Source organism: Mustela nigripes, chromosome 8, assembly GCF_022355385.1.
Source record: "Mustela nigripes isolate SB6536 chromosome 8, MUSNIG.SB6536, whole genome shotgun sequence".
Taxonomy (NCBI): Eukaryota; Metazoa; Chordata; class Mammalia; order Carnivora; family Mustelidae; genus Mustela; species Mustela nigripes.
Genome location: NC_081564.1, coordinates 8,824,837 through 8,840,406, shown reverse-complemented (window position 1 = coordinate 8,840,406; position 15,570 = coordinate 8,824,837). Strand labels below are relative to the sequence as shown.

At 37.7% G+C, this 15,570-nt stretch overlaps 1 protein-coding gene across 7 annotated transcripts in view; it reads left to right on the top strand.

The window, feature by feature from the left end:
- Positions 1–15,570, top strand: part of ATXN2 (ataxin 2) — a 116,024-nt gene that overhangs the window by 36,087 nt on the left and 64,367 nt on the right. For all 7 annotated transcript variants that reach the window (XM_059408425.1, XM_059408422.1, XM_059408421.1 and 4 more), the window contains exons 2-5: positions 289–322; positions 1,453–1,512; positions 2,052–2,123; positions 2,876–3,026. In XM_059408425.1, the coding sequence (XP_059264408.1) occupies positions 289–322; positions 1,453–1,512; positions 2,052–2,123; positions 2,876–3,026 (317 nt within the window). The remainder of the gene's footprint in view (positions 1–288; positions 323–1,452; positions 1,513–2,051; positions 2,124–2,875; positions 3,027–15,570) is intronic.

Genomic DNA, 15,570 nt, shown 5'->3' with positions numbered 1-15,570 from the left:
ATTTTATTTTGATCATGTTCACATTCTTCCTCCTTTTTCCCTCCCATGATACACATCTGTTCTGGGTCTCTGAGCCAGTGATGCCATAGGGAACCATTCTTAGGTAGCCTTTATACTTGGTATTAGATGAGCCTTCTGCACAGGTTGCTTGTGCTATATTTGAATGGAATTATAAGATGATTAAATTTGAAAATATTTGAATTTGAAAATATTTATGAAACTTAAATTTGAAAAAAAATTTTAAGCTTGTTTCTCCTGTTGAACTTAATAAACGTTTTATTTTTTCAGAGGTCGAAACAGCAAAGGACTGCCTCAATCCACGGTGAGTAATTTTAATGTCACTTGTTTGGAAGAATTGGTAACTAAAATGTTATTTCTGCACCATAGACGAAAGCCAAGATGAAAAGAAATCTTGGGTTTTATACCTCATACAACTTTTGTACCTCAGTACTGTTTGGTATAAAATTATTAGCTATATGTGTTTTTGGACATGATTCTTCATACAAAATGTAAAATTGTTTGTAAATAGTATTTTTCATGCAAAGTAATAAGTCATTTGTTATTTTATAAATGGCTAAAGGCAAATCTAAATGATTAATACTCCAAAAGATAAGTGGAACAGGACTGGAGTTTGCAGAGTTCTTTGGGGTTTTGATTTTGAATTAATGCTATCTTTTAAGTCCTTTCATTTTTCTCCCTTGGAAAGGGCCATCTTATTTTAAATTTTAGAACTCTATCAATAAAATTAAACTGGGAATGAAGGGAAGTTCCATGTGATGGAAAAATAAATGAGAAACTGTCATTTATCTTTCAGATTTTGGCATTACTGGACAGATATTCTTATTTCAAATCAGAAGGACGCATGCTTTCGTAGTATGTAGTAAAGAGTGGTGTGACTGATGAGACCTGAGAGCACTAGCGTTGATTCATATGTACTAAGAGAATATAGTCAAGGGTCTTTGACAAAGGTGCACACTCCTGCACTCCGTTTATTTATGTATATATGCTTAACCCTGTTTAGTGTACAGGTCTTTGAGTTTTGATGCGTACAGCTATGTAACCACCATCACAGTCAAGATGATAGGACCTTCTCTCACCTTGAAAAATCACTCTTGCTATTTAGTAGTGATCCCTCCTCCCTCTGCTCCCCAGTCTTTGCTCTGTCCTGTTTCTGTGGTTTTGTTATTCCTCATATATGAAAGTTCACTTTTGCTTTTTTTGTATCACATGTAGTCAGAAACATTGTTAGATGGTATGACTGTTTTCACTGTTGAAAACTTAAGCTTCTGTTCTCTAAGGAAACAAAGATCGCAGTAAACCCAAGTCTTTCTTTAATGCGTGTAAGGCATTGCAGACCTAACTAAACATTTTTTAAGAAAATAAATGTTAATTTTAATATATATACAAGGATAAATACTAATTGCTAATAGTGTTTTTTTCTTAATATTCCAGATTTCTTTTGATGGAATCTATGCAAATATGAGGATGGTTCATATACTTACATCAGTTGTTGTAAGTTACCAGATTATTGGGGAGAAGCTGCCTTGGGAGTGTAAAGTAATTTCGTGATGCTAAAATGTAGACGAATGATTTTCAAAATAACATTTCTTAGGTCACATTTAATCGGATTATTTAGGGAAAAAAAAAAAAAGCTTAGAACTCCATCCAAACTATTGAGACACACTATAAAAGTATTCTTCTTAACCCTGGTATGTATAAAATAATAGTAGTAGTTGATTAGTGCATTATTTTGTCACCTAATAAAGCCAGAATCAGAAATACTTAACTTTAGTATTTATCTATCTATCTCTCTATTTATTTATTTAAACTTCAGTGTTTAAATTCATACTGCAATCTCTGAGCAGTGCCTCCTGAGGAATTTTGAGAATTCAATGTATTGTTAATATTTTAGAATTTATTGTTCTGTCAGTGAATACCTGATATGCTGAGTGAAGCTTGGTGAGCTATATAAAAAAAGTAAAATGAAAACAATTATCCCTCTTGACTGGATAGGACACTGTTTTTTTGATAAATTAATTGTATGTTTTTAGGGATCCAAATGTGAAGTACAAGTGAAAAACGGAGGTATATATGAAGGAGTTTTTAAAACATACAGTCCTAAGGTAATTTTTACTCTTTTCCTTTTTGTTAAATGTAAAAGCCCGTGAATCATCAACTGCTGTATGTTTGTATGCCATCCTGCACTGTGTGTTAGTTCCTGATTTAGCAGTTTGTAATTGTTTCTGATATTTTCATGTTCTTTAAAGCACTTTTAAAAATTTACACTTTGGGGATGCCTGGGTGGCTCAGTAAGTTAAGCCTCTGCCTTCAGCTCAGGTTATGATCCCAGGATCTTGAGATCAAGTCCCGCATCGGGCTTCTTGTCACCAGGGAGCCTGCTTCTATCTCTCTGCTTCTGCCTGCCACTCTGCTTGTGTGCTCTCTCTCTCTCTGAGATAAATAAATAAAAAATCTTAAAATTCACACTTTGGTTTTGCTCTTTAGTTTGAAATACTGATTATTTTGTAGACTGGTTCATATAATTAAACTTGCTCTGTGTGCTTATTAAAATATCTTGACCTTTTCAAGCATTGGAGGTTAGAAGACATATTGAGTGGTTCATTATTTTCTTCATCATCACCATTAATGTACTTAAAACAGACTATGGTAGCAAGGACCAACTTCCAGATAAGAGGATTTTGAATGATGGAATAAATAATTGGTCATATTTTTGAGAAAAACTTATGATTATAAGGTTCTTTTGAGATAGAATATTTTTGTCAAAGACATAAATAGTACCTTGATGTGCTGAAGAATCCCTGTCATATTTTATTTTATAAGTAATTTGAATATTTACTCATGCTTTTCATTTTAGTGTGATTTGGTACTTGATGCTGCACATGAAAAAAGTATGGAATCCAGTTCGGGGCCAAAACGTGAAGAAATAATGGAGAGTATTTTGTTCAAGTGTTCAGACTTTGTTGTGGTACAGTTTAAAGATATGGACTCCAGTTATGCAAGAAGAGGTAAATTTTGATTTCCTAAATATGCTTCATGGTTTATAAGATATATTTAACCAAGGACTCTATACATCAATTATACAGACTTTTTTTAAAGAATTTTTTTTTTTTAAAGAATAACCAGATTAAAATTAAAGAATAATCTGTTTAATGACAGATGGGAATTTTAATGCATTTTTGTTGAAAAATACTTAAAACTTCAGAGAAACAGTCCTTAGTAATTTTGGTAAGGTAGATAATAAGAGTTCTATTAAAGTTTGTAAAGGATTTTCTAGTTTCATGGTCAAGAATGCTATAGATCATATTCAGCTGAAATTTCTTATCCTTTTTGGCTTACAGTTCTTTAGTTTATAAATTTTTAGTTTTAAAATGGTTATAAATCATGCTTATTTAGTTTTATTATGATTTTAGTTCTATAAATGTTTTAGTTTTGTGACCTGGAAATAGAGCACAGGTCTCAGGGAGAAAGCCAAAGAGCTGTAGATGGAGAAACAATTGTCCAATGAAGATGAAAAAGGTAAAGAAGTAGAACATGCATATTAAAAAAAAAAAAATTCAGAGTATGGGAGTATGTTTTGACGATATAAAAGGGGTGATATAGTTATATTAAAATTTAATCTGTTTCAGGGGCGCCTGGGTGGCTCATGGGTTAAAGCCTCTGCCTTCAGCTCAGGTCATGATCTCAGGGCCCTGGAATTGACCCCCGCATGGGTGGGAGGCTCTGCTCAATGGGGAGCCTGCTTCCTCCTCTTTCCCTGCCTGCCTCTCTGACGATTTGTAATCTCTGTTGATCAAATAAATAAAATCTTAAAAAAAAATTAAAAAATATTTAATCTTTTTCAGATGTCCACTGAGGAGGGAAATATGGGAATGCTGTTACTTGTTTGGAGAGCATTCTTTGCAGTGTTGAGTGTTCATAACATGTTGAAAGGCTCTTCTGGGCAGTTTTGAACTTGGTTCTAAAATTCTTAAATTGATTTTCTTTTTCCTGGTCAAATTCTGTAGTCCATTCTCTTGAGTTTTAACTCACCACAATTTTTGATTTTCATTATTCAGTCTATACCAACAGCTGTTTTTGTTGTATTCATTTTTTTACACTGTTATTTAGAAATACAAGCCCCTAGAAAGTTAAAGCCTTTCTCTTGTACCCTTAACAAGGCTCTCACATATAGTTAGATTGTTCTTTTCAGAGACTAGGTACCTTTAACCGCTTTGCCGTGCTGCAGAAAGCGCTGTGTTCTGTTTTTTGTACCTTGTACTCAGATGTCTGTGTTTCTGATTCACAACTCTGTCTAAGAGTCCTTCAATGGCCCATACAAGGAAACAAGTCTTTTTTTTTTTTTAGTTTCTGCCTTTGGAGTTGATCTTGTTTATGCCTGGGACCACAAAAATACAGTTACAGTTGAATGTAGTACATAGTACTCTAAAAAAAAGTATGGGCCACAACAACAAAATACTTCTTACTCTGTTGGGTACCAGGCTGTTTAGCTAACAGCCATTCACAATAGACTTTGGTTTTTTTTTTTTTTTAATTAAAGATTTTTATTTATTTACCCAACAGAGATCACAAGTAGGCAGAGAAGCAGGCAGAGAGAGAGAGAGGAGGAAGCAGGCTCCCCGCTGAGCAGAAAGCCCTATGCTCGGGGCTCAATCCCAGGACCCCGGGATTATGACCCGAGTCGAAGGCAGAGGCTTTAACCCACTGAGCCACCCAGGTGCCCCTTGTTTTTCTTTTTTTTTTTTTTTTAAAGATTTTTAAATTTATTTATTTGACAGACAGATCACAAGTAGGCAGAGAGGCAGGCAAAGAGAGAGAGAGGAGGAAGCAGGCTCTCCGCAGAGCAGAGAGCCCGAGGCGGGGTTCGATCCCAGGACCCTGGGATCATGACCTGAGCCGAAGGCATAGGCTTTAACCCACTGAGCCACCCAGGTGCCCCCCTTGTTTTTTGTTCTTAAAGTGAATTGGCATTTCCCAAATTTGGAAGGATAAATATTACTTGGAAGTATCTATGGTATCCTATTTTTTGATCCTCTTCAAAATAATGTCTTTAAATTTTTTATTTTTTTATTTTGTTATGTCTTTATTTCTCAGAAAATTTGTGTTCATTGTAGAAAGCCAAGAACATACAGATCAGAGTGACAGCTTTGACAGTGTTCAATACACTCATAACGGGCTGGATGTATTTTGCTATATACATAAAAATACAGTTTTTTTGATGAGGACATCCCATAGTGGAGTAATTTAAAGTGTTTTATATAAAGACTGTAGTGGTTTAGTGAATTACAAAGTTGTGTCTAGGGCATAGTATCCTGAATAAGTCATGTGTTTAGGATTTCAGATCTCTTTTTTTTTGTTTGTTTTTTATTTTTATTTTTACTTATTTATTTTTAAATTTTTTAATTATTTTAGATTTCAGGTCTCTTAAGCCAGGTTTTTAATACTGTCTGGCAGAAGTTGCCCTCTATAAGTATTATTTTGGAGATAGTAATTAGTATAAAGAAAAATTTTTAGAGTTATTAATTGGCATAGTTCATTAATTACAGAAATTAAGACACAATTCAGTAACTTGGTAAAGTGATGACACAGACCTAGCACTCAGTTCGTGATCCTGTGGTCCTGGTATCAAGTACGACCTTGGGCTCCTTGCTCAGCAAGGAGCTTGCTTTTCCCTCTGCCTCTGCCATTCCCCCTGCTTATGTTCTTCTCTCTCTATGACAAATAAAATCTTTAAAAATTTATTTATTTATTTATTTGACAGAGACCGTGAAAGAGTAAACACAAGCAAGGGGGAGTGGGAGAGGGAGAGGCAGGCTTCCCTCTGAGCAGGGAGCCCAGTACAGGACTTAGTCTCAGGATCCTGGGATCATGACCCAAACCGAGGGAAGGCACTTAATGACTGAACCCCCCCAGGTGCCCCCCAAATCATGTTCTTAAACATTGTACTACTCTGACATAAATTATGTGGCCTCATTTGTTGTTTAGCTGTGTCAGAATAAATAAAAATAAATGTATTTACCTTAAAGGATTTCCCCACAAATAACGCCAAAGGTTAAAAAAAAAAATTCTTGTTCAATATAAATATGCAAATTATTATATTATTTAAGATTCTTTTTTAAATCTTTGACTTTGTTTTTGGGGAGACTTTTAAAAGTTAGGTTATTATGACTTTTAACTTCTTAATGCTGACTATTGATTTTATAAGTTTGTTTTTTTATTTTAATACATTTATAAGGTTGTCCTGTTCATACATATATGCAAGTGAATAAGAGGCCTAGAAATAATTTTTTTTTATGATATGGTGGATAAGTTTAGTTTGATCTCGTGAATGAATACGTTACAGATTGATTTGCAGACAAAATGAAAAGTAACTACGATTTTGTAAGCTTTGGGTTCCTTTTGCACATCCATAGTTAGACCATTAGATTATCACTGGAAAATTAGTGTGTGTTTTATACTTTATCTGAATTCCATTGCAGACAGAGCTGGGATGCTCTCATTTTACCCACTTCATTTTGCTACCTATTTTTTAGGGCATTCAGTTGCTTTGGTGTCTGCATTTTTCTACCTTGGAGTTGGTGTATTAGATCTACTCACTTTTTACTTGGTTTCTTTTCTCTTTCTAGTGTTTCTCTGTCTGCTTTTCTCCTTCACTCTGTTTCTGCTTTTTCTTTTGCTCCTTTTCATATTTTGCTTTTTTTAAAATTTTTTTTCCTTTCTTTCTTTTCTTTCCTTTTTTAAAATATTTATTTATTTATTTATTTATTTATTTGACAGACCGAGATCACAAGTAGGCATAGAGGCAGGCAGGGTGAGAGAGGAAGAAGCAGGCTTTCCACGGAGCAGAGAGCCCAATGTGGGGCTTGATCCCAGGACCCTGGGATCATGACCTGAACCGAAAGCTGATACTTTAACCCACTGAGCCACCCAGGCGCCCCTCATATTTTGCTTTTGATTTAATACCCCAACTCAACTACATTTTAGTTCTGTGGTCTCTTCCTTCTTTCCTTCCTTCCTTAGATATTATTTATTTATTTGACGGAGAGAGGGAGAGAGCACAAGAAGGGGGAGCAGCAGGGAGAGGAAGAAACAGGCTCCCAGCTGAACAGGGGCTCTATCCCAGGACCGAGGATCAAGATCCCAGCCAAAGGCAGATGCTTAACTGACTGAACCATCTAGACGACCCCTGTGTCTACTTTCTTTCTTTTTTTTTTTTTTAAAAGATTTTATTTATTTATTTGACAGAGAGAGATCACAAGTAGTCAGAGAGGCAGGCAGAGAGAGAGAGAGGAGGAAGCAGGCTCCCTGCTGAGCAGAGAGCCCGATGCAGGACTCGATCCCAGGACCCTGAGATCATGACCTGAGCCGAAAGCAGCGGCTTAACCCACTGAGCCACCCAGGAGCCCCCGGTGTCTACTTTCTTATTTCATTCTCCTAACTTACGCTATTTTCTACCGGCTCATTTCCTTTGCTGTGTTCTCAGTCTAAAGAACGGGTCAGCAAACTTAAGGCCTGTGGGCCAGATCCATTCATTGCTAAATAAAGTTTTATTTTAACAGGGTATGCCTGTTTATTCATGTATTGTCTGTAGCTACTTTGATGCTACAGTGATAACATTGAGTAGTTGTAATAGAGACTATATGGCTTGCAAAGTCAAACCAAATTTTCTGGTTCTTTACAGAAAAATATTGCCAACTTCCGTCCTGGATCTTTTTTCCTACTGTGTTTGGGTTGTTAGGGCTGATCAAAAATACATACTGTACTCTTTGGTGAAATCATTTAGAACATACTTTGTCTCTAACTTATGCTTTGGCTCTAATACTGTGTAATTTCATCTATTCCTTATTTGTGACCATTGAAATTGGATTTAGTTTGAAGAGTCAGTTTTCTTACCAGCTTTTTGTCACAATAACTGAAAAAATCACAAATGAGGAAAGTAGTTATTGGGAAAGCCCTCCATCATCAACCAGCTGCTCCCTCCCCCACCTTCAACTTTATCTTCCCCTTGCTATCATTGCTCTCTTGCCTTTGGTTTTAATAAATGGGATGTTTCACTTCCTGCTGAATCCCAACTTCTCTGGTCATACCCTTGATACTATTTTACCATTCCTGGGTTCTTGCTCTTTTATGTCACCTCTGTTTTCAAGACTCTTCAGTCTTTTCCTCTCCAGTTAGTCTTTCCCGTTAGCCAAAACACCTGTACAAGTCCCTCCCTTCCTGAAAAGGATTCCCTTTTATCCTGAACTCCTACTTACTATCCTTTCTTCCTTTCTAATCCAAATTTTCTTTTTTCAAAGATTTTACTTATTTATTTGAGAGAGAGCATGGGGGGAGGGGCAGAGGCAGATTGTGGGACTTGATCCCAGGACCCCCAAGATCATGACCTGAGCCGAAGGCAGACCCTTAACTGACTGTGCCACCCTGGCACTCCATTACCTAAGCATCTTAACTCTTAATAGTTTCTTTTGACTCCTGCAACATAATCTGACTTTTATGTTCACCACTGGGGAACTACCTGGAATTAACCTCTCATTGCTCAGTCCTTTGTAGTCTTGCAGACTTCTATGGTTTTTTGACACTGTTGGTTTTATCCTCCCTCAGAAGCTGCTCTTCTGTTTTTCGTGTGTGTGTGTGTTTTAAGATTTTTAAAATTTATTTGACAGAGAGACAGTGAGAGAGGGACTATAGCAGGGGGAGTGGGAAAGGGAGAAACAGGCTTCCTGCTGAGGAGGGAGCCCAGTGTGGGGCTCAATCCCAGGACCTGAATCATGACATCATGACCTGAGCTGAAGGCAGATGCTTAACAACTGAGCCTCCCAGGCGCCTCTGTTTTTCATGTGTTTTATTCATCATTTCTTCCCTGACCATTTTTAGGCTTCATTTCTGTTAAAGTGGTCTTCATTGTGTCTGTATTTCCAGTGTTTGTTTCTTTGCTCACTGATCTTAACTGCCTGTCAGTTGTTTAATACTCTTCTAATGTCAGCAGCCCACACATATGCCCAGCATCTTTTGTATTGCCTTTATGCCATGTTGTTTTATGTAATTAGATGTTTCTCTCTCCCCTGTTATACTTTGAGCTCCTTGCGCATGAATACTGTTTTGTCTTATTTTTGTTTTTTTGAGTTTTTACTTATTTATTTGACAGAGATCACAAGCAGGCAGAGAGGCAGGCAGAGAGAGAGGGGGAAGCAGGCTCCCTGACAAGCAGAGAGCCTGACTCTCGGGGCTGAATCTCAGGACCCTGAGATAATGAGCTGAGCTGAAGCCAGAGGCCTAACCCACTGAGCCACCCAGGCGCCCCTGTTTCATTTTTTTTAATCCTTGTTGCCTCGCTTAGTATCTTCCCACATAGGACAGGCACAGTGTAAATGTCTCTTGAATGAATGAAATTAGGACCTTCCTGTATTTTTAAAAAACTATTTTATGCAAAGAGTGAGAAAACTAGAAGTGGTCTTATGTATACAGCCAGCCAGCAAACACTTACTGGGCCCTGGAATGTGTTCATTGCTCTACTTGTTTCTATGGACAGTACAGAGAAATTCAAGACTTAATCTATTTTGGGTCCCTTTTGAGAACTTCATGAAACTGTATACCCTAATCCTAGAAAAAACACGCACACAGACTTTTATATTTAATTCTGTAGTGTTCACAGTTCCTTAGGGAGTTCATGTACTCCATGTTAAGAAGCTCTGCTTCAGGCATTTTCACAGTTGGAAATACCAAGGCACATGAAGGAATTCAAGAAAAATGGAATGTTAAAATTGGTGGCATTGAATTCCAAATAGAGTTCAGAGACAAGTAGAATTGTAGTAGTTGGAGGAATTCGGGGTGTGAATGTGTGATTAGAGGTAGAGTGAAGTAAAGTAATACGTGATACTATTGTCGTTCTCATGTGGTTGTTCTGTAGCTCTGATAGGGCATGGTCCTAGGAGTAACAGAGAATGATCTCTTCTTCTTCTTCTTTTTTTTTTTTCCTTAAGATTTTATTTCTTTATTTGAGTGAGAGAGAGTACAAGCAGGATGAAGGGTAGACAGAGAGGGAGAGGCAGACTTCTTGCTGAGCAGGGAGCCCAACTAGGGGCCGATCCTAGAACCCTGAGATCACAGGCCGAGCTGAAGGCAGATGCTTAGCTGACTGAGCTGGCCAGGAGCCCTGGGAATGATCTTTTCTGAAAGGCATGACATTAGGAAGGCCGTATCAGTCATATCTAAGGAAGAGACAAATCTCTGCAGGCTGTGACTTGGAAAACCTTGAATTCTGAGGAGTCTGAATGTGTTCTAAATTCTTTCATGGGTGGTCTTATAGTAGGGTGATGAGGCCACAAGCCTTGCAGCTGAAGAGGCACATTCTTGGAGCTAGGAGTGTAGTCAGTAGGCTCTGTAGATGGGCAAGCCATGCTAATGTTGGACAGGCAAGCAGCTGTAATGCTGGACAAGTACTAATGATCAGTCTGCCTTTTGGCAGGAGGGAGGGTAGGCCCTCTGGTGAGTAGGCAGATGGGGTGATGGATAAGCAGGTGGTCTTGGCTGGGGGATATCCAGGGAGTGGTGCAGGGAAGCCCAGTAAAGAGATTGGCTTCGGCCTGTGGGCTTGTGGACTAGTTTTAATGTTGAGCCAGCTGAGTAATTTTGTGCTCTTAATGGTCTTCTGTTAAAACTTGAACCATCAGAAAGTTGACTTCCTCTGCTGTGGGCTAGTAAGAGAAGGTTGTGTGTCCATGCTGGGGGGAAGTGGTTGAATGGAAACTAACATTTACTGAGGCCAGTATGGAGGTGACACAGAGATTATTTTATTGAGATTTAAAAAAATAAACACATATAGTAGAACAGATAATGAAACATTAAACAGTAGTTGGAGGTATGCAATAGGGAAGTATTGCATGTTTATTAAAATATCTCTGATATGTTAAAATTTCATTTCCTCATATGTTTTTAGAGCATATAAAAATTCTCTGCTGTATTCTTCATGTGTATGCAAAGATCAAAACAGTAATTCTTCATTTAAAAAACAAAAGAAAATAAAAAGCAAATGAAAACCTAGAATAAAATAGAATTTTGTTTATATAAAATAGAAATATTTAGAACTAATAAGAGTAAGGTGGACTGATTGAAGATATATGAAAACTGTTGCTAACTATTGGACAGCATTCATCAGCTAGATATTTTATTTATTTATTTTTTTTTCAGCTAGATGTTTTAAAAGGAAAACGTCTTCACAAAGGAACAAGACTTAAAGTGTAGAAATAAGCATAGTTTATGTGAATAGGCTGAAGACTTCATAAAAACACTACTGAAGAAAATAAAAGTAGATTAGACTAAATGGAGAAATGTGCCATACTTGCAATGGAAATATGTAACACTGTAAAATTGTCCTTTTTCCTCAAAATAATCACTAAAGATAGTATCTCTGTTTTTGTAGAAAGTGATAAAATGATCCTAACATTTTATTTATTTTTTTTTTAAGATTTATTTATTTATTTATTTATTTATTTATTAGAGAGAGAGAGAGAGAGAGATTACAAGTAGGCAGGTAGAGAGAGAGGGAGAAACAGGCTCCCTGCCAAACGGAGAGCCCAACACGGGGCTTGATCCCAGGACCCTGAGACCATGACCTGAGCCGAAGTAGCATTTTTGAGCTCTTCTGGCAGGTAATTCAGATGAGTCCAGGAAGACCATTTACTTGGCAGTAGTATGTAATGCTAGTATACCCAGTTACTGTCTGGTTTTAGTTTTATTTTTTCTGTTGCTCTGCACACAGTGAAGTCTTATGAATAGCACATATATTAAAAGTAGTAATAAAGCAGGGCAGTGAGGGGATGTGGATAAATTGTCTGCATTTTCTTTTCCATTTGACTGCTTTTTTACCCAGATCAGTCCTGGCAGAGAGTGTTAAGGGAGCATGTGCACTTGAACAGTAGTTCTTCTAATTTACATAAGAAAAGAACGGTCTGATTTGTATTTTATATATTTTGCAAAGAAACAGAAAGGTGTTTGTACAGCTGTAAAAATTGGAATTAATTCTATTCACTAGCTTTTTCTTAACCTTGGTCTCAACATTTTGCTATAGAATCGAGAGTAAATTGCAAAAAGAATACTCTATTGGCTAATGGTATTGGCAGTTAGTTCCCAAATTCTTTTTTTGCTTCCTAAACATTTCTGAATTTACTCCCCTCCCCCCTAAATTTTCAACAAAATCACTTTCTTTCCATTTTTCCTTCTCTCCCTTTAACTTTTTTAAAAGATTTTATTTATTTATTTGACAGACAAAGATTACAAGTAGGCAGAGAGGCAGGCAGAGAGAGAGAAGGGGAGAAGCAGGCTCCCCGCTGAGCAGAAAGCCTGATGCAGGGCTCGATCCCAGGACCCTGAGATCATGACCGGAGCCAAAGGCAGAGGCTTTAACGCACTGAGCCACCGAGGCGCCCCTTTCTCTTTAACTTTTGAGATAAGAACAGTTACCTTTTATTAAAAAATTGCTCTAGCAGTGATTAGACAGATTTCATTTTTTTCTGATGGTATAGACTAAAGATTCCCCCTACCCCTTCAAAATGGGTTCTGAACCAGGAGTCTAATGGAGAGGCTGAAAACAGAATGTCACCTCCTGATACCCCACAAAGTATCTTTCTGTTGGTATCTTTGTTAGAATTTCTTCTGATTTCTTTTGGAGATAATATAGAAAATAGAAGTCTAACATTTTCTATAATCTGTCACCTTGGGATTTTTTGTTTGTTTAAGATTTTTACTTATTCGAGAGAAGAGAGAGGAAACAAGCAGGGTGGAGGGGACTAGGGAGAGAGAGAAGCAGGCTCCCTGCTCTTCAGGGAGGCTCCTGTGGGGCTTGATCCTGGGACCCTGGAATCATGATCTGAGCTGAAGGCAGATGCTTAACTGACTGAACCACCCAGATGCCTCTATCTTTTTTTTTTTTTTTAATAATAATAAAGCAAGCCTCACAACGTGGGTTTCCATTTTTCTCTTGTTCTGTTACATTACTCTGGCTCTGGTGTACATTTGATTCTGTAGAGTCTTGGCTATTGATCTTCATTTAGATCTTTTCACAGAAGTCTATGGTTTGTGGGTTTAAGAGGTTTTTTTTTTTTTTTTAAAGATTTTATTTATTTATTTGACAAAGAGAGATCACAAGTAGGCAGAGAGGCAGGCAGAGAGAGAGGAGGAAGCAGGCTCCCTGCTGAGCAGAGAGCCCGATGCGGGACTCGATCCCAGGACCCTGAGATCATGACCTGAGCCTAAGGCAGCGGCTTAACCCACTGAGCCACCCAGGCGTCCCTAAGAGGTTTTTTTATTTGTTTTGTTTAAAGATTTTATTTATTTGAGAGAGAAAGTGAGTTGCGGAGGGGTGGAGGGGGAGGGACAAGTAGACTCCATGTTGAGTGCAGAGCCTGTCACGGGACTTGATTCCATGACTCTGAGATCATGACCTGAGCTGAAATTAGGAGTTGGATGTTCAACTGACTGAGCCACTTAGGTGCTCCTGTTGGTTTAAGTTTTTACCCCCAATACTTGGTTGATTTTTAAGTCTTGTACAGCACTATATTAAATGGTAAAGTTTCTTTTAAAAAAGTAGGATTTCTGAAAAATTTGGGGCGCTTGGATGGCTCAGTCATTAAGCGTCTGCCTTTATCTCAGGTCGTGAACCCAGGATGGTCCTAGGATTGAGCTCCACATCAGGCTCCCTGCCCAGCAGGAGGCCTGCTGCTCCCTCTCCCACTCCCACTTCTACTCCTTGTATTCCCTCTTGCGCTGTGTTTCTGTCAAATAAATAAAATCTTTAAAAAATTTTTTTTTCTGAAAATTTTAGCTCAACTTCTAATTTTGCTAATTAAGATTTTAAGAAAATTGCTTCTCAAATGTTATATTCAGTGTTTTCATGTTATATAGCAGGTTAGTAAAAAGATAAAATAGTTTGTCTAAAAATATTTTGCCTTAAGTTTAAATTAGAGAATCCAAGATGTACACTTTTCAGAGTTTATTGGTAAGGAAAATAACTGCTTTTTCATATTTAAGTTGGGTATATTTTTGGATATATTTTTCTTCAAGGGATTTTAGTAATATTCATAGTTCTGTAAAATATTTTATATAAGAAGAATATAAGACTTCTTCATTATTATTTTTTTTTAAATATTTAATTTATTTATTTGACAGACAGATATCACAAGTAGTCAGAGAGGCAGGCAGAGAGAGAGGAAGGGAAGCAGGCTCCCTGTCAAGCAGAGAGCCCGACGCGGGGCTCGATCCCAGGACCCTGGGATCATGACCCGAGCCGAAGGCAGAGGCCTTAACCCACTGAGCCACCCAGGCGCCCCAAGACTATTTCTTTATTAATACACTTTGACATAATTTGGTGCTGGCCAAGTAGAGCTACTGACTAAGCAATTTATTTAAAGTTTTGGTCAAATACTGTAACATGAAAAGCATTTATAGGGCTGTTTATTGTGAAAGGCCTATATTGTGTGCCCTTTCAAAGTGGTGCATTGATTCACGTTACCCGGTTTCCTGCTTGGAGTCTAGGCTTACCTGTTGGGCTCCATAAGAGTGACAGAGACACAAATTGAATTTAACAAGAACAGTATCTGGGCTTTGCTTTTCCACATCTGTTGATTCTTTCCACACTTTAGTCAAAAGGGTGCCTAGTCCAGATGTCAGAAAAGAACAAAAGAAAACGATTTTGGTGGTTTGATTTGATGCTGACTTAGAAAACCATAAAGTCTGTTTTTTAGTATTTGGTTTATGTACTTTTAACACAGTAGGTGATGCGTGGACTAAAACTGAAGTCTCCCAACATGATACACTCTCCTTGTCCTTGGAGCAGCATTTTGCTCAGGAAAGAATTTTTTCAAGGGGCTCAGCCATGTTTTAAAAAGCCCGTTACTGGTGCTCTCCCTGCGCTGTATGCGCGGTTTGGAGCTGCCGTCCTCTAGGTCCTTGCCTACCGCAGCTGGTCAGATCACCTCCGTCTCCGTTTTCTTGCTAAGGATTTGTCATTCTTCCTTGGGTGGTAGTAAATTTCCTTTGAGTTCTAGACCTCAGAAGTTTTTATGGAAATCACAGTTAAAAAGTAAGCACTGTTTTAGGCTATATTACTTTGTTGTCAGAGAACAGGACATAATGACATTTTTTTTATAGCAGCATATAACTTGTCAGGAAGAAAAGATCCCCCTCCCAGGTCTTTTTTTTTTTTTCTCTTCTTAAAAGCTGCATCTTGAAATTGTGTAAGCTTCAGAAAAAGTATGTTGCTGTGCTTTTAAATGGGTGACATCCCTTTTTTATTCTTTCCAAGGTGGCTCTTAAACAGTGTAGTCTTTATTTCCAAATGACTAAATGATGTCAGATCCCAAGAGTTACATCCATCCACAATAAAATCTGATAAAATACAATTTTTCTCCTAAAGGGATTTAGGAATTTGGGGCTTTGTAGCCTCGAAGCTTTTATGATTTTGCCTCTTGTTTGTCATTTCAAAAGAGATACCTCTGCGGCGCCTGGGTGGTTCAGTGGGTTAAGCCGCTGCCTTCGGCTCAGGTCATGATCTCAGGG